Raw genomic sequence first — 19,986 nt, forward strand, 5'->3', positions numbered from 1 at the left:
GCGAGAATCCGTGCGCAGCTTTCACAAATTGGCCAATTAGTAACAGGATCGCGGCATAGAGGGCTTTACTGGCTCGGGGCGGGGCCAGGAAGGCTCGGCCCGCTCATGGTTGCTGACGGGGCCGGCCGGGTGGTGCTGCAGCCGCCGCCGGGCTCACTGGCCCCCCTCTCCCGTCAGCACCGCCTCGCCGCTGCGTTTACGTACTCGCCCTGCCGGCGGGCCAGCCACTGCCGCCGCTGGCAGGCATACCGGCCGCCTCGCCGCTGCGCTGTTTACGTACTCGCCCTGCCGGCGGGCCAGCCACTGCCGCCGCCGCCGGGCTCGCTGGCCCCCCTCTCCCGTCAGCACCGCCCCGCTGCCGCGTTCCCTAGCCCTGCCGGCGGGCTGCTGCCGCCGCCGCCCGGCTCGCCGGCCGCGCCGCGCCGCGTTCCCTAGCCCTGCCGGCGGGCTGCCGCCGCCCGGCTCGCCGGCCGCGCCGCGTTCCCTAGCCCTGCCGGCGGGCTGCCGCCGCCCGGCTCGCCGGCCGCGCCGCGTTCCCTAGCCCTGCCCGCCGCCGCCCGGCTCGCTGGCCGTGCTGCGCCGCGTTCCCTAGCCCTGCCGGCGGGCTGCCGCCGCCGGGCTCGCCGGCCGCCCCCTCCCGTCTGCACCGCCGCCGCGTTTCCTCGCCCTGACCGGCACTGCAGACCCCTGCACCGCCGGGCTCCCCCACGCTGCTGGCCCCGATTCTGCTGGGCTTCCCCCGCTGCCAGGCAGCCCCATCCGCCGGCCTTCCTGCTTCTGCCATGCTCCCCTGCACTGCTAGCCCCAGTTCTCCCAGGCTCCCCCGCCCTACTGACCCGGCTCTGCCGCCCCCCTGCCCCGCCCTGCTGGCTCAGGCTCTGCCGCCCGCCCCCCGCACTGCTGGCCCCGCCTCTGCCAGGCTTTCCCACCTCTGCCGGGGCCGGCCGGGCTCCAGCTTGGCTTGGGGCTGCCGCGGGCTCTCACTTCCGTGTTGGCAGCTTTTAGAATTTTGTTAATGTATTAGCCGCCCCGGAATATTAGCCGCACTTCCGGGTTTCCACCAAAATTTTGGTCAAATTGGTGCGGCTTGTATTCGTGAAATTACTGTAAGTCTGCTAGGGGTGCAAATATGACAGCAGACTTCCTGTGGGGAAACCTGGGCACTGTGTGAGGAAGGTCCTTTAGCACAGAGATGTAACCACAACCTTATTGCTGTCAGGTCCCACTTGTTGCACAGTCTGCTACAGTGTCTGCACTAATGGGGTATGTAGAAGGTGGCTCTGCACAAACCAGTTGTCATATTACATCTGCTTTTCTGTTATAAAAGACTTCCATGGCTCCAGTAATGAAAAAATTGACTGTATATACAAAACAGTTCTGAAGCAGTATAAACACTTATCAGAGATTAGCATTTCAAGTAATTAAAAGCAGAGCTGCTGCTTGTAATGTATGTGAAATAAGACCATGCAGGCAAAATGTGACGAAGGCACTCATGAATTAATTTTACACTGATCACAGTATATGATCAGTATAAAAAGCATCAGACAATCAGCTAATTTTATTAAGTATACTTTAAACCACATTGGTATGAGACTGTTGTAAGGGCAATCTGGAGTTTATTTTTTAATTTGTCAGGGCTGCTGTAAAGTTGTATATGTACATGGTTATCTGCAGTCCCATGATGGACAGTATAAAGGAACCGAGCAGGTTATGAGCCTTAAGACATCTTCACTTGTCACACACACTGATACATTACTGTAATTACCGTACTTTATATAAATTATCTCAAAGAACTTTCAAACAGTTCACAAAGATTAAATAATTGATTTCTCAATACCCATGTAATATAAAATATAACATCTATAAATGTGAAATAAAATCAGCAACCTTTTTCAGCAAATAAATTTAGTTGTACTCTTAAAATATCAATTTACACAAATGATGTAAAGGTGATCTGCAAAGGCAGCAATCCCTCCATCTTCAGGGGAACACACTCTACTGGACTATGACTGAAAGCAAACAGAACAGAACAACCACACTGCTAAAAGCAGAAGGTTTCACTTACCCTTCTCTCCATCTGAAATAAGATCTCTTTCTCCCTTTTGCACAACTGTCAAATTCCCCATGGCTTGGCTGAGTCTCAATACACATCCATGGTGATCACTACTGTCTACGGGGTCTCTAAGCTACAACACAAGAATTCCATACACAGTACATATTTTACTACTAGAACAACGTATTCTAACACATGCTACTTACATATGCATGGGAAAAATAAAAAGGGCAACATCATCAGTCTTTTGCTGCATTTTTTTCTATGCCCACTGCAATGTTAAAAAATGCATGAGAATGAGTCTTCTTTAAAGAAGAGCTCAGTTTAAGAATATGCATTGCTGAGACAATTATCCCATGGAATAAAAACCCAGAGTGTTTCTCTCACATACAAGAAACAGCACATAGAATTAAGCCAGCAATAAGTTACTTATTTTCAAGGACAAACAGACTAAATTTGCACATACTTAAATACCAAAAAGGCAAACAGCTCACCATGGCTTCATACAGTCTACTGAACTCCATATAGTTTGGAGTAAGAATAGCTCGCTGGTAGCCTTGAATAAGAGAAGGCTGTTGGGAAATGAGCCACAGTCCATCCTGCAAAACACAGTAAGAAGAACATTTACTGAATAGATTCTTAAATGTTAAACCACTGACTGAAATCAAGAAAATACTTACTGCATCAATAATGATAGGAATTCCTTTCAGTTTTGACTTCTCTATAATACCCTGCAAAAAACACAGACACTTTAAGATGCTTGTTAATTTACATCTTGTAAGATTCAAACCAAATTCAAACAATAAATCTGACCATATAAGTTGGTTTTACAAAGTGTCAGAAAAAAATCTGTTATATTCTGCAAACTAATGGAAAACATTTTCATATCAGCAGGTAATTTTACAGTCACAATGTTTTCTCCCTGGTTTGAGTGTCCACAGAGTTAATATGTTTTGGTATTGGGTACTCATGGCAAGGTTTTGTGAGGAGGAAGAGGGGTTACAGGGAGAACTTGGTGGAGGCTTCCCTCATGTCCAACAGAGCCAGCCAGCTCCAAGACAGTCCTGCCACTGGCCAAGGCCAAGCCCATCAGCAACAGTGGTACCATCTCTGGGATAACAGATTTAAAAACAGGATGAAGAGACCGTGCTGAATCAATTGCAGCCAGAGAAGAGAGGAGTGAGAATATGTGAAAGCTACAGACATGCAGGTCAGTGAAGGAGGAAGAGGGGTTGTTCCAGAGCAGAGATTCCCCTGCAGCCTGTGGTGCAACCCCTGGTGGGGCAGCTGTGCCCCTGCAGCCCATAGAAATCCACACAGTAGCAGAGCCCAAAGGAGGCTGTGACCCCATGGAAAGAGGAGCCCACACTGGAGCAGTCTGCTCCTGAAGGACTGCACCCCATGGGAGGGACCCATGTTGGAACAGTTTGTGAAGAACTGCAGTCTGTGGGAAGTCCACTGGAGAAGTTTGTGGAGGACTGTCTCTTGTCAGAGGGACCCCGTGGTGGAACAAGGGATGAAAGTGGAGTCCCTTCCCAAGGAGGAAAGGGCAGCAGAGACAGTATGTGATCAACTGACCAGAGCATCCATTTCCCACCCCCCTGCACCTCTGAGAGCAGGAAACGGAACAATTTTGGAGTTAAAAGAAGCTTGGGGAGAAGGGAGGGGTGGAGGGAAGGTGTTTTACAATTTAATTTGATTTCTCATTATCCTAGTCTGATTTCATTTGTTATAAAATTCGATTTTCCCAAGTTGAGCCATTGCACATACTTCAACACAACAGTAACTGGTGAATGATCTCTCCTGTCCTTATCTTAACCCATGAGTCTTTTGTTGTAGTTTCTCTCCCCTGTCCAGCTGAGCAGGGGAGTGACAGAGAAGCTTTGATGGGCACCCGGCATTCAGCCAGGGTCAACCCACCACAATAAGCAAACAAACAAGCAATCCCACCCACTCTGCCTGCTGCAAGATGCATGTAAATGCCAACAGAAATCACACATAGTAAACATACATCTTCAATTAAAAAAGACCCAGAAAAATCCCAGTGACTACTGCCTTGATAGAACTCTACCAATAATACAAACTTCAGTTGCTTAGCTGCTGATAGCTCCACTGCAGTATTAGTTTATGTACAAACAAACATCTGAGACAGCAGTATTTATGATGTCATTTCACCTGTGGTTCTGGAGGTTTTCTGCTTTGAAAGCAAAGCCAAGGTGGACCAGACAACTGACCATTTGTCAAAGTGTTTTTTTCAGCAAGCAGTATCTCTGAGCAGACTGTCTGCCCTTGTTCTCTCTCCTAACTCGGCACAGCAATGACTGATCCTCAGGCTTTTTAATGAGCAGCAGCCAACAGTAAAGTTTTTTTCAGTGTTGGTTATTACCAACTCATCTTTGAAGCTGGAGGGTTTATCTTTTTCCTGCATAAGATAACAGAGCATGGTATCCATCCAAAAGTTTAATTAATTTTGAATGTTATTAAGCTCTTCAGATTAGCTATCATATGGCACTGAACTTCACAGGTTAGCAAGACATGATGTAAAGAATAAGGAAGCATTTAAAAATTATTATTCAGGGTATTGAACATCTCTCTTTTCTTGTTTAGTGACCAAAATCAACACTACCGACCTTGTTCCCTGTAAATTATTACATATGACATATACATAGCTTCACAAACATTACTACTTGACTCTGATTTTTCTAATACCAGTCGGAAAATATTTCCCATCTATTTTCTTTGTTGGCACTGTTTGCAGTTTGGAAGCCTAAGACTATTCACTGCTCCAAGCCTGAGGACTCGTCTCAACACACAGCTGCAGCTACAATAGAAGCTACTAAAGAACAGAAAACCTTTCCTACACAGCCTTGCACAACTTGGGCTGTGTGTCAGACTGCCAGGTGCCCACCTCCTTTGAGGTCCCTAGGGAACACCACAGAGTCTTCTCTTATGCTCAGCTACTTAAATAATTTTGAGCCAGTAACAAGTTTTACACAACTCATACTGTTTAGCTACTGCTGAATTATTCAAATTTATTAGTAAGTACACTTACTGTATGAGGATGAAGTCTTAAAACCTAGAATTAACTGTGGCATTCTGAAAACTAGAGCACCTTACTTTCAAAGCTTTTAAGAAATGTATGTGAAAGTAATTTCTTAATTCACTCATGTTAATCTGCAGAGAAGTACATAGCTCAGTTTTCCTTCACAGAAGCTGCACTGCTTTGCCCCTGCTGTGCTAAGTTCATTAACAATTACATCTAACTTGGCTCACTTTGTAACAATAAAACAAGGCTGTGGATCTAGCAACCACATTTTGTGTTTTGCTGTTTGTATTTTCCTTGTATAAATAAATGCTATAGATCCAACAGCCAAATTATTTTTGAACCATACTAAGCTCTTCTGATTAGATATCATAGGGCACTGAGACCCAGACCTCAGCAAGATCCTCCTCCCCCAATCTTTGAAGGTGCAAATACCTTTTACTGCAACCTGGTTTTCTAACTGGTTATAATTAGAATATTTTTGTACATTAGCAGCTTCACCAGACTCCTTCAGTGCACTTAAAATGATTACTGCTCCACTTCCCACTAATATGAATCACTACTTTATTCTAGTATGTCAACTTCAGTAAGCTGGTCTTTCATGACACTTGATATTCTAAAACTAAAAAAGATTTCCCCACCAGTCAGTAAGGAAGTCTGAAGGAAGACACTAGATCTCAGGAGTCCTTATCCTTCTGAACTGTTCTCTTAAATGCATTATAAGCAATCTAGGGAAGGAATTTTGCCGAAGTTCTGTTCCCAAAACAGCTCAAGCTTGGCAGTTGCTGTTATTGTTTGGCCCCTTTCCAAGTTTCCTCATAATTGCCATCCTGGCTACTGGAATCTCTCACTCTCTCCTAAATAAGATCCTGAAGATCTATGGTATATCAAAAGAATGTATGTATAAGATAAAAAAAGTGGAAGTTACAAAGCATGACAGTATATCAACAGCTGAATAGCATCTGGAAGGCCAGATCACTGGTGCACTTCAGAGAAATACGGCATTTTTTTCCTAATAATTTTGAGTTCCTACCTCTAGCACATCCTCCACAATCCTGAAACATTTGACCTCTACTCTAAAAAGACATTTCACCTTGCTAAATAAAACCTACTGGGCAAGCAACTTTTATTGTGTACCAAGTCTCTGAGGAAACAGTTTCTAACCTAACATGCTGAATGATCTTTGTTATTCCTCTCTTTATAAAACAAATAATCAGGGTCCGCAAAGTTGTTTGTCTTATGTAGAAAGCTCATTTTTGACTAAAAATGCCAAACAATAAAAACCAACCACCAAACAAACAAAGCCCCTATCCCAATAATTTTCCTTTCCTCTTCCTTCCTTAAGCCCAGACAGAAACTGCTTGGAGGTAGACAAGGAACCTCAGAGAGGAAGTTCTGGGGAGGGAAGGGGTGATTTCAAAACTGCAATAAACCAGTAAAGATCAGGGAACCCCCCTAAGACAGCCCCACATTTGAGGGACATGACATTCATGGGAGAACCCCTGCTTCCTACTGATGGTGGCAAGACCACTGGAGAGCAGCTCCATGCAGCTTAGACAGCTCATTTAGGGTGGCATGAATAGCCAACAGACATACCTGTCTTTCCTCAGCTATCACAGGGGGTGCAGAGACACTTTACTGTTCTTAGACACCAAGAACTAGGTGAAATTAAGCCCACTTTTAAACAGTCTATTTCTGCAAATACAATATTAAAAAAACCTCTCTTAAATATTTGCATTAAAAGGAGTTTATGGCAATAATGGCAATATCCTCTATGCAGAGTGCATTGTTCCTGGATGCAAAAATCAATTTTCAGCTGTATTTGTACCTTGGTATTTGGCATGGTCTTTTTTGGTTAATACCCATAGATACAGAAGAACCTTCACTGTTTATTTCCCAATTAATACAGCTCAGACTAACTCTGCTTTCACACCAAAACCTATATAACAGTTTCTGATAGAATACCATGTATGAGCACAATTCATGTGTTCAGTTTTATCCAATGTAACAATTATTCCTATGGGAAAGGGTTTAAAAGAGAACATAGACAATTAAAAATATTAAGAAACGTCACTAAGACAAAAGCTGAAATCAGAACACTAATGACAAGTGAACAGCAACACATCAACATATCAATGACAAGCCCAAGGCACCACCCCTCTTCAAACAGCATTTTGAATATTAAAATTGTGAAGATTCTAGCTCCAGGATATCCCAGTGGACAAACTTTCTGTGCACAGAGTGTCTTCTACCACAACAGTGGTGGTTCAGCTTGGAACAAGGCAGGAGCACGTCCTTCAGCTGATTCCTAAGCCCTCAAGGACATCCAAAACTGAAGCACTGGACTCACAAGGCAACCTTGGCACGAGTCACAGAGCAGAGAGGACAATGATAAGAAGATGATGATACACTGTTGTCACCCAGCCTTATGACCTACAGCCACACTGTGTAGCTAAGAGATATCAAAGACTGAAATTTGGATCCTCTGCAATTCCCAGCCAGGGCCAAAATTCAGTCTCTTACCTTTCATATTGAGAGTCTTAATAATGGGGTTTGGGCAATCTCATGCTAGAGATATTCTTCTTTGTATTGGCTGGCTAAATACTTGGTAGTCCTCTGAAACAGTGATTCAACATTTGTGTGAGAAAAGGAATAGAGGTGTCAACCCTCTCTTATTAAAATCAGTGATGATTAACTGTATTGCAAGACTGCAGTACTGGTGCTAGAACAAATCTGTAATAGGAGTTTCCTCTCCTAATAACAAGACCAAATCTGAAGTTTCAATGCTCATTAAACCAAAGAGCAAATTACCTGGGATTCACACACCCCACAAAGATGCTCTATGGGAGAAAATCTCTCACAGTTATTATCATTTGTTAGCAGCACCAAATACTTGGCATTTAGAAATGCCCAAAATAGTATTTCAGTCATTGCAGTTTTTGGTGGCGGTGGTTGAGAGGAAGAAAGCCAGAGAGGGTAAAATTAACCTGAATCTACTCCTACTCTACTCTTGAAATACACTATTTCCTGGAAAAACCTTTTTCCTTTGACTGTTATTCAGGACTTCTATGCAAGCAACCTACTCAGTAAGAACAGAAAAAGAACTCATGTCACAGTAGAAACCATTGGTCTATCTGAGGAAAGGTAACTCTTTACTGTAATTACAAGAATTTCCAAAGTAAGGATGAAAAATTAATGTGTTTTAATTATTTTTTTATTATCATGGAAACGATTCCCTTAAATGCAATGCACTCATTACAGCAGAAATCTGTTCTCTGTCCCAACTTTCACATGGGAATTTTGAAAGTGACTCCCAAACCCAATTCCAATCTTTACAAGAAACCCAAAAGAGAAAGCTGAAACACAAAAAAAGCAAAACCACCAGAACAAAACCAAAACACACCAACCACCACACTTCCCCCCAAATAACCTGAAACACAAAACCCCCAATACACCGATACCTGTACAACACACACAAACACAAAATTATTCAGGCTGGAAAGGACTGCAGGAGAAGAAGCCTGAAGGAACAAATAGACAGGATACTGCTGAAAGAGGACACAGGAATGCAGAAAAGCATGACATAATTTAACCATTTGATAGCCTGCAGCTGTGCTGTGAAACACCAAATTCACCTGCACTGTACTAACATGGACATTCAGGACTCCTACACACTCCCACAAGTAATATGGAAAAGGGAATGGGGCTGAGATGAGCCACTGGTTGTAAGAAACAGAGACGTTGGGAATAGTGGGGAACATGTGAAGGAAGAATAACTTGCTATGGAGCTCCTAAGCTCAAGCAGAGGATTCTTTATCAGCCATGGAAGTCTTTCCAGAGCAGCTACCCTGAGGCCCCAGGGGCAGAGAACAGGTGGTGCTCTCTCAGTGAGTACCCACAGCCTCTTGGAAAGAAATTCTGCAGTCTGGACTTCTCCACCCGAGTCCACGAGCCAGCATTAATATCCATCCTATTTATGCTGCACACATGCAACAGCATAAAAGCTGGCTCTCCACACGTCCGCAGAACAGACAATTATGTAGGTTTGCCACACCTAAGTGAGATACACTTTTCAGCTTTTTTAATTAGATGTGGATTAGCAGAAGAATGCCTGCAGTGACTTCTAATATATTAGTAGTTTTATCTTAAGTTCTTCCTCATCAGCTAGTTCAGCTACACAAAACTTTGGCATTTGGTATTTAGGGAAGAATCAGGAAATTAGAGGCAGTCATTTAATTATAAGACGGAATTCTAATGAAAAAAACAGAAAACCATATTAGCAGAATATGTAAAGCAACATCTATCCCACAATGGTAATTAATTTTCACGCTGCCATTTTTCTACCTAGCAAAGGAAAGATTGCTTTACTTGACATCAGCAAAAACCACTTCATTTCCTCAGTCTCTTCAAGAGTCATGTCTTGACTCACTCTCACGAAAAGTCTTACTCATGCTCCCAAAAAGAAATTCAAGCCTTAACATGCCATGATAATGGACAGTATTGACCAAAATGACATGCAAACACTTTAGGAAGCAGTGCCTTCAGCTCACTGAAAGGGCACACCACTGCAACCTGCAGATGCCAAGTATGTAATTACACACTCTGGTTTGGTAAAGATACGCAAATGTGAATAACCTGGCATTGGCGGTGGCAGTTCCTTTTACAAAAAACCCTCTCCTGAAAGCCAGGATCAGAACTGCTGTAGAAACACCACCTATAATTGCTTATATTTTCTGCATGGATGCTGCTCTCATCCAGCAATCCTGAATCCATGATTTTGTCTGAAACAGAGAGAAAAAAGAAGAAAGGAGCCAAAATTTTCCTGTAAATGCTGCGGCTCAAAGCATTTCCACACATCCTCCTCCCCAAGGTGACCGGGAGGAACAAATAAGTTCCACCCCAACACACTGCAAATCGATTCCTACAAATAGGCACTGAAAGCCCTAGGAAGCGTTTCTTTCTGTCTTGCTTGCTTCAAGTCTGGATAAATGCAGAGTTAGCAGGGACTCAGCTGCAATAGAGGTCAGGATGCAGCTCTCTGGTGGAGATGCCTGGAAAATGGGCTTGGCAAGCAGGAATTTGTAATCTTGCACAGCTAGAAGTAGGCAAATATCCCAGGCACAGGCTGTGCTCAAGGCTACAGTCATAGCTGGCAGGGGGGAGAAGCATCCCTTAGTATGTTCTATTTGAGGCAAGAAGTTTGAAAAACACTAAGAATGAGTTCTACTGTTTAAGATTCTTCCCATTACGGCCACATTTTCAGAAATTCCAAAACTGGTTTTAGGCTTTTTATTGACTCACTGGTTAAAATGTACAGTTTTCTTAAACATGCTTTTATTAATTCCTACACAGTGATCCAAAGACTCAACCTCCTTTCAAAATTCAGCAAGGACAATGAAAATCTCTCTTTGTGGACAATATATATACATATAAATCACCTTTAACTAGCCTAATTGCCTGAGTTTTACTTTATGAATTTCTGTATGCAAGCCTATCACTAATTCATTATTGCTCCACTAAGCCCTCAAACCTCATGTAAAGAATGACCACCGCTCGTGAATGAGGAGTCACGTAATAGAGATGAATATCCCTCCTCTGGAACAAACAGGTTCTTCAGCTCATGCCTCATGCTCCATTCAATCCAAGTTGGTCTTTTGTCTTTTAACTGTAGTACCACATGCTAGGCCCTGTTTTCCAAAAGAGATTTTCAGGTGCACCGCAAAATATTTCACTTGAGCCAGGCAGAGTGTGGTAAGGACCGTAAAAAGTACCCCCCTACACCATCAGGCTCATTAACTGCTTTGGGAGATGCTAGAAGCTGTTACAATTAACAAAGCTGAAGACACTGTAGATGGCCGCTCATCAAAACTGTTCTATTTTACATTAAAAAAATCAAAATTATGAATTTCTAGATTCCTTCTTTGAATTCAAATTAGATCACTTGCCTTAAGCATGGAGGAAGACTGCAACTAACACTTTCTTAATATCAGCTTCAATCACATGCTAAATACTTAAAGAAGTAACATAAGCCAAAGTAATGCCTGAATAGAATAACAAAAAGCAAAAGCCTCCGAAATACTGTCCTAATTATGAAAAAATCCACAGCAGTCCTTTTTGCCTACGCTCCCCCAAAATCATGACCAACCAGAAACCATTTGAGAATCTACATTTATACTTACATTTCAGCCCTATACACATGAAAATCCACTTTTAAGTATTGATCCTTTTTACTGCAATCCAAAGTAGAAATATCTACATCAGAATAAATAAAAGCAGCAATTTTTCTCATGCTCTCATTCACTGAATGTTTGCACTCACAATAAAAACTCTACAAGGTTTCCAATTAATAGCCGATTACATTAACTAGGTTTGGCTCAAGATATTCATGGTCAGCTGTTGGCATTTTGTCTTAAATAAACAAACTTAAAATCAACTTAATGAACTGAATTTATCACTGCCAACTTCTTTTCAGGGTTTCTAGCTGCATGAGCTCAGAAAGAGTTGAAAAGACATCCAGTGTTTTGCTTACAAATGCTTTTGAGTATCAAGTTACACACCAATATAAATCTACATGCAGAAAGCAAATAAATATACCACTTCACCATGAATGATTTTCATCAAGATCCATTACACATATTAGAAATAAATTCTGTTTGCAAGCTGCACAAACCTGTATTTAAGGTACTGTTAGCATATATTCAAACACTATTTTTCTAATCAAGACATCTGTGATGAAGCCACAGAATACTAATGGTTCTTAGCACAGGCAGCAGTAGTTTCTTGGCATAACCAAGAGGGTGTATCTGCCTTGAGCTGGTATTCCTGAACTTTAGCCACACCAGCAACACCACCTGCATCCTAACCCAGCAGCTGCCCCACCTTAGCTGATGACATCCACAAATTCAGTCTCAGCAGGGCTTCTGAAAGCAATAAAGCTTGGCTAGCTGAAGATGAGTTTTTCACTGGATTCTGTTTGTGATATGTGCATCAATGCTGGGCCTCGGGGGAAGGCTGACAGCACACATGTTCTCACAGAGAGGGCACATACATCCCACTGGGTTTTTGCCCTTGCAGTACCCCAAACACAAGATTCCAGCTACCTCACCTCCTCCTAGCTGAGGGCTGAGAAGAGAAAGACACATCCTTGCTGCTACTTCAGTTCCTTATGAACTGCTGAATCCCCACAGCAAGAACCTCCAAAGGGTATAAATAGGGAGGAAGCAAATGCACATGACACAGTAAAGAATGAACCTTCTGGAAAATAATAGTTCTGCTGATTTGAGCTGTCATGAGCAGTGACTCAAAACAATAATACATTCTGTTGGTTCATATCTGTACATGGTGGCAGGTACCACAGGCAATACTAATCTGTCATCTGCAACATTCACCTGGAATGCTTCTCAGGTATATTACACCTGTGGTACAAATAGAACTGAGAGGGCTACTTAGATATCAAGAGGAAAATCCTTTTCAAGGCCCACAGTGACAGATTCCACTCTAATAGACTTACATGGTAACAACAGGTGGCCCTGTGGCAGTGCTTTTGATCTTACAAAAGACTAGTGCAGATAGTGTAATGAAGAACCTGGTCCCGTTCTCACAACCTACTAGGGTTGTGAAGCACTGCCTAAATCCTGAATGCATGAGGCTTGAAAGCAGGAAAACAATCCAACTAATCAGACACAGAAAGGCTACGTCTCAGTCAAAGTGGAACTGAGATTCCACCCATCCGAAAATTTCAAATGGGTTCTCTCTAGGCACAGCTGATGGAGATGATCCATGACAAGGGCCCAAACCTCTCTCACCATGCAGATGTTAACTACAGCCAAGACATTTTAATACAACTGTAAGATGATGTCACAAGGGGTAGAAAATTTATATCCCAAGAGACAGCAGAGATCTTTAAGGGCAAATGACTGACTGAGGGAAGCACTGCAGGGCAAGGGAGCTGAAGAAGAAAAACAGCAACAGGCACAAATGGCAGCTAGGCAGAGCCTCAACCAAAAGAAAACCCAGGCTGGTATTCCTGACATGTTCTGGAAGCTAAAACAGACTGAGAATTGAGCAAGAGGAAGAACCATATGGTTTGAGAACCCAGTCAATTTTATCATGTACAGTAATTTCACGAATACAAGCCGCACCAATTTGACCAAAATTTTGGTGGAAACCCGGAAGTGCGGCTAATATTCCGGGGCGGCAAATCTATTAACAAAATTCTAAAAGCTGCCAACACGGAAGTGAGAGCCCGCGGCAGCCCCAAGCCAAGCTGGAGCCCGGCCGGCCCCGGCAGAGGTGGGAAAGCCTGGCAGAGGCGGGGCCAGCAGTGTGGGGGGCGGGCGGCTGAGCCTGAGCCAGCAGGGCGGGGCAGGGAGGGCGGCAGAGCCTGAGCCAGCAGGGCGGGGGAGCCCGGGAGAACTGGGGCTAGCAGTGCAGGGGAGCATGGCAGAAGCAGGAAGGCCGACGGGTGGGGCTGCCTGGCAGCGGGGGAAGCCCAGCAGAATTGGGGCCAGCAGCGTGGGGGAGCCTGGCGGTGCGGGGGCCTGCAGTGCCGGCCAGGGCGAGGAAACGCGGCGGTGGTGCAGACGGGAGGGGGCGGCCGGCGAGCCCGGCGGCGGGGCTAGGGAACGCGGCGCGCCGCGGCCGGCGAGCCCGCCGGCGGTGCTAGGGAACGCGCCGCGGCCGCCGAGCCCGCCGGCGGTGCTAGGGAACGCGCCGCGGCCGCCGAGCCCGGCGGCGGGGCTAGGGAACGCGGCGCGCCGCGCCTGGCGAGCCCGCCGGCGGGGCTAGGGAACGCGCCGCGGCCGGCGAGCCCGGCGGCGGGGCTAGGGAACGCGGCGCGCCGCGGCCGGCGAGCCCGGCGGCGGGGCTAGGGAACGCGGCGCGCCGCGGCCGGCGAGCCCGGCGGCGGGGCTAGGGAACGCGGCGCGCCGCGGCCGGCGAGCCCGGCGGCGGGGCTAGGGAACGCGGCGCGCCGCGGCCGCCGAGCCCGCCGGCGGGGCTAGGGAACGCGGCGCGCCGCGGCCGGCGAGCCCGCCGGCGGTGCTAGGGAACGCGCCGCGGCCGGCGAGCCCGGCGGCGGGGCTAGGGAACGCGGCGCGCCGCGGCCGGCGAGCCCGCCGGCGGTGCTAGGGAACGCGCCGCGGCCGGCGAGCCCGCCGGCGGGGCTAGGGAACGCGCCGCGGCCGGCGAGCCCGCCGGCGGGGCTAGGGAACGCGGCAGCGGGGCGGTGCTGACGGGAGAGGGGGGCCAGCGAGCCCGGCGGCGGCGGCAGTACCACCCGGCCAGCCCCGCCGAGCCGTGGCGCTGAGCTGGGCCACCCGGCCCCGTCGGCAACCATGAGCGGGCCGAGCCTGCCTGGCCCCGCCCCGAGCCAGTAACGCCCGCTATGCCGCGATCCTGTTACTAATTGGCCAATTTGTGAAAGCTGCGCACGGATTCTCGCTACGAACGAAAGTGCGGCTAATATTCGGGGTGCGGCTTATCTATTGACAAAGACAGCAACATTGTCGAGGCACCGGGGGTGCGGCTTATAATCCGTGCGGCTTGTATTCGTGAAACTACTGTAATCTGAATTACACAGAGCTGTTCTTGCCATTGATCATTACCTCTCTCCTACAGGAGGAAAGCAAGCATGATCTGCTGAAAACAGCATTCTGACTTCAAGCAGAACACAGGAAGTTTGGAAGACCAGAATCCAGAACTTGGTGCTGCCAGTTCAAGGAGAGAGGCAAGGAACCCAGTGACAAGCAAGGAAGATTCCAACATCAAAGAGTTCAGTTAAGGAGAGGGCTCTTCATCAGGATGAATGCTGATCTATGAGATCCCTACAGGAAGAGCTATTCCAGCAGCAGTCCTGTGTCAGATCATATGGCCTCAAAGCCAGAAGAAATAGGGGAAAGGAGCTGACAAGAGGATGGAAAGTGATGAAGGCCATGGCTCAGCCTGTAACTGCCTCACTGCTAGGTGGCAGCAGAATGCAGAACATGCTGGAGCATTAGGCAGCATCTCCTGCTCTCCCGGGAGGCTGTAAAAGAAACTCTGTATTTTTAACTAAGTCCTCTTGGAAGCTTGCACTCATCACCCTTCAGCAGAGGAACCTGGTTCTGTCACACACCCAAGATACAGCTCATGATGGTACAGGCAGAAAATTCCCTACTTCCAAACTTCTCCTAGAAGGAGAATCAGATCAGAGTAAAGCCAGTAAGTGCAAACATACATGCAACAGCTGAATGAAGCAAAGTGTGATTGGTAGATGTGACAGGGACATAACACTGCTGCTGTGTGAAAAAAAGAATATCCAACAGTTTTGGAAATATGCTGTTTCTAAGCAGTGGACAGTCATAGGGATCTTGGCCTTGCTTCCACATAGCAGCTAAACTTTCTCAACAGGCTAAACCACCCGCAGCAGCCCTCCAACTGAGCTGAACTCCGTGATATAACATATTGGTATCTTTGGCCAGAACCAATCATGGACACTGAAAGGAAAAAACAGATGGCCTGATGCTCCCTACAAGAAAGTTGACATCATGGCCCACTTTCACACCAGATGTGGTAACAGCATGTCAAAAGTCTGAAGTAGTATGGGGAGCAGAGCTGCTTCAATCTGCACACTCCATAGCTGAGAAGCAGAGCAGAAATGTGTTTTGTCTTTTTTTTTCTTGAAGAGAAGCTGCTTGGACTGCTTATTTGCTTTGGAACTGGAAAGTCTAACCAGGCTGAGACTAGAATTGCCACATCTGCAAGGGATCCAGCTGTACAGCTATCAGGATACAACAAATGCTTTATTTAGGAGAATTTTCCTAGTCTCACAAACCCATGGCTAAAAAGCTCTGACAGAGCATCAGCTCCAAGCAGCTGAGTAACAGCACGTGAGGATTCTGGCACAGACCCACACAAGTGGCTTATAAAAGAAGGATATAACTTGCAGAGCAGCTTCTTGTAACAAGACTTGTAAATGGAATTACAGCCAAACCCACAAAATTGCAGGAAGCCAGTAAATATGTATTCAAAGACTATCAAGGTGCTCAAGGGAAAAAAAAATCAAATCAAAGGAAACTGATCATAGGGTGTTTTTTTTTTTTTTAAATCAGACTGTTGAAAGGAGTTCAGATGCCACAGTGAGCAGTGCAGGCGTTACGAATGAGGGAGGCAGGTGACACACTAAAGATGCTGAGGAAGCAAAGCCTTCTTTGATCTGGAGATGATGCACCATCTGGTCAACAAGCACTCAAGCTATTCCACAACAAAACACTGTCTCTTGGCCATATACCACAAATTGAAGGTTACAGCACTAGTAATTAATTTCTTAATTTCTCAATGCTCAGAAGAGAGAAGCAGCCCAAACACATGACTGTTTGGAGAAGCACATTAATTGGAAATGTGTTGGCACAATACTGACAAGAACTGACATAAAAACAGCTTTAAAGAGATGCCAGAACACGATGCCTCAGCACCTTAATGGGACAGAAGGAGGCAGAGGGGAAGATCTATCTCACCACCACTACCACTCTGACACAAAACCCTGACCAGAAAGCAAACACTCACCTACCTCCCAGCCCTGTGTTCACACAACACATGCCACACTTAGCTTAAAGGGAAACCAGAAAACTTTATACCAAGCCAGCCTCCTATAAAAGTTTAAAATAGCAATGCTATCATCTCTTGGATTTTTTTCTTGACACTTAAAATTCGCTGTTAAAGCAGGAGGGAGACTCAGCTTTCTCTCTGCACAGAGAAGCACCACTCTTCCTCAGACAGGCAGCCAGGGTTCACTTGTCCTCAGTGGCATGTTAAAAACCTCAACACTGGGCACTAATGAACTTACACAACTACAGTGCAGACAAAGAACTTGAGCTTTAATGTGACTTGAAATTACTAAGGTCAGATCCACAGCTCATATGAATGTGCCCTGAGATTTTAGCACGCAGTAACTTCCAAATTCTTTGTCTTTATTGGCTGGGTTTGTTTCTTTAACTCTAAGCTGGCTTACACGGGACAGCCAGACTGAAGTAAAAGTATGCTTGTAATTCACTAAGAAAGCAATATTATTTTTAGCAATGAGGAAGAAAATACAATCAAGAAATCTACCAGATACTTCTGTAGTACCGATAAGCACATAAACCCTGGACAGAATTCTGACATAAAAGCAGCTTATCTTAGATAGCCTTAATGAATTCTTATTTTCTTTTGTTTAAAGTATTTTCCTTTAGGGAAAAACCCCATCAAACTTAATTTTTTTTTATCCAAGAAAACAAAGAATTGTCTCAAATATTTTTTTCTGTTAAAAAATTCTGAAAAAAATGTTATCAGAAAATAATTAAATCCATTTCAATTTTTCACTCATAATACAATTTGATTTCTTCATCAGCTGTAATACATTTTCTTTATTTTCTAATCTTTATTAGTTTTGCACCTCTGCATCATAATACATACACTTTCCTTCCAAAAAAATTAAAGAAGCAAGAAACTCCAATAGCAACTTTCTCTAACAAAATCCTAGCAACACCACCATTCAGAGTTTTCTAAACACTTGGATAGTGTGGTCTCCAGTCTCTTGCCTGCTCTGTTTCGTGATTTCACTGTGTAACTGTCAACATTTCTGTAAATTATATTAATTCCACTTGTTAGTGCCACTGATTAATTCAGTAATACTGACAGGAAAAAAAATTAAATTGTACCAAATTAGATTGACATTAGACTGAAAGACGCACTTCAAGCACACAAAGATGTGTTGACAGCAACACAAAACATCATTGGGAAGATGGTCTAAGTATGTATTATTTAAAGTAAAAAACTATCTAATCCCCTGTTTCAGCTCTTCACTAAGGCTCCACAGAAAACAGGATTCTCTCTCTATCCAAAGTACAAATCTGCAACATTTTATGAGTATTATTTCTTATTGCAAGAAGACACAGTCCATGTTCTTTGGTGCATCTGATACAAGCTGTCCAAAAGTAGGAATTCAAATCCATATTTAAGTACTTATAGTATTGGTGCTTTGCACCTAAGAAGACAGAGAGCCTTTTATCTAGATATGCCAACACCTATTTATTAATTAGTGACTTTCACAAGCTAAACAAAAGCAAGTCAGATCAACCATACAGGTGCCCAAAATTCAGACTGAAGGCTACAGTTTAACAATGAAGACCACAGACAGAAACTGTAATTTTCAGTCAACAATGTTTTACTGAATTTGATATTTAGCAACCATAACAAAAACATTTGTGCAATGATGTAAAATATAGGTATGGTTAATACAATTCAGCATAAAGACATAGGATAAAATATCAGTATGCACATTACCTTAGCGTTCTCAAGCAGAACTTCATCTCTACCTAAGCCAGGTCCTATGACAACCGAGTGCAGCCGTGGTAACCACTTTTCCACCTCATGGATAGCATTGGGACTATCACTGCAAGGAAGTGTGAAGAAAAAAAAAAAAACAAAACAAAGAGAGAGGTTTAAAAAGGCTTCATTTTAGTAATCTCAGAAACAGAATTCAGGATGCAAGATAGAAAGAGGTATTTCCTATCCTATTTCATCCTCCAAACTACTAAGAACCTGTGACCCACGAAATATAGGATGGTTGTCCAAATAGGTAAAATGAAAAATTTCTTCTCAATTCATTCTTTAGGGGATACCACATAAAAATGAGGAGGTAACTGCAACTATCCACTACAGCTGTTACAAGATAAAAAAAATAAAATCCAAGCAGGAAACCAACAATTTTTAGAGTCTGTCACAATTCTCTATTTAATGCTTCTTTCCAGAGGCTACACCTTGGAGAGAGATCCACCATCTAGCAGGTATACATTGCAGCTTGCTGGAAATAATGCAATTGTTTATTACCCCACATGGCAGAATGATAAATCTACTCATATGCTTTTTTTGTCAATTGCTTCATAAGAATTTGTTCCAACTGAATTACAGCCAAATTGTCCCCTTTCCCCAAAAGGCAACAGAAGAAACAAGCTATTCAGTGTGAGCATTATCTGCTTCTAATGCTTAAAATTTCTATAGCATTCTGTTTTTTGTCTACATTGGAAAAATGATGAGAAAATTCACTGCCAAATATAGCTGCCACAATACAGCATTCAGCCACTGACCAGAACTGTTTATTTTGTTCTGATCAGTTTTGTTGTGTAAATAGGTCAGAATATTTTGAAAGCACTGCCCAGCATTTGCAGTTAATCCTTACTGACAGTACGGAAGGAAAATTTTCCCTCCCTCCTTCCCCATCTCTGACATCAGTGACAACAATAAATAAACATTTTAACTGAAGCATGGGGGAATAAAGCTCCTGTAGGCTGACAAAGGGGGTACTGCTTCAGAGTATTGCTCAGATTATTGTAAGCTTGCAACACTCTGACAAAGCTGTATTATTACAGACGAAAGCCACTGCATTTTTTTCATAACCAACAGCTGTCTTGATGGGACGCAGCACTTGGGAACAAGTGTTTAGGTTGTGTCTGGCAGAATCAGCAAATTCCACAATGATTTCTGCAAATGCCAGGCAGGAGCCCAAAGCTTTTGCAGCTGCAGGGAGCGAGGCATCCCACTCAAGGGCGCAGGGATGCGGTGCCTGGCCGCAGCCCAGCGAGCCGTCCCTGACAAGAGCTGCTCAGAAAGCCCACAAGTGCCCTGTGCTGACACCACAAAACTGCTCTGTCTAAACAAGGCTGGGAGCAACGACCTGCTGCAAGGGCAAGGGAGACAGGGAACCATGGCAGGACATGGCTGTCCCTGGAGCAGCCTCTGTTTCAGCAAGCTGAACTTCCATCTGCTCGCTGCAGCTCCCTCCCTCCTTCTCTACCTCGCATGGAGACCACTGGAGAACTAATAAACAGTTCACTTTTTACTTCTCTGTACAATCACCTATCAGTTTATGATG

At 44.7% G+C, this 19,986-nt stretch overlaps 1 protein-coding gene across 5 annotated transcripts in view; it reads right to left on the bottom strand.

Moving 5' to 3' along the window:
* Nucleotides 1-19,986, bottom strand: part of NAXD (NAD(P)HX dehydratase) — a 54,222-nt gene that overhangs the window by 12,251 nt on the left and 21,985 nt on the right. For all 5 annotated transcript variants that reach the window (XM_033051256.1, XM_033051254.1, XM_033051255.1 and 2 more), the window contains 4 exons: nt 18,399-18,507; nt 2,734-2,784; nt 2,548-2,652; nt 2,066-2,186 (listed from right to left, as the gene is read on the bottom strand). In XM_033051256.1, coding sequence (XP_032907147.1) covers nt 2,066-2,186; nt 2,548-2,652; nt 2,734-2,784; nt 18,399-18,507 — 386 coding nt within the window. The remainder of the gene's footprint in view (nt 1-2,065; nt 2,187-2,547; nt 2,653-2,733; nt 2,785-18,398; nt 18,508-19,986) is intronic.

This window comes from Catharus ustulatus, chromosome 2 (assembly GCF_009819885.2).
Source record: "Catharus ustulatus isolate bCatUst1 chromosome 2, bCatUst1.pri.v2, whole genome shotgun sequence".
Classification (NCBI taxonomy): Eukaryota; Metazoa; Chordata; class Aves; order Passeriformes; family Turdidae; genus Catharus; species Catharus ustulatus.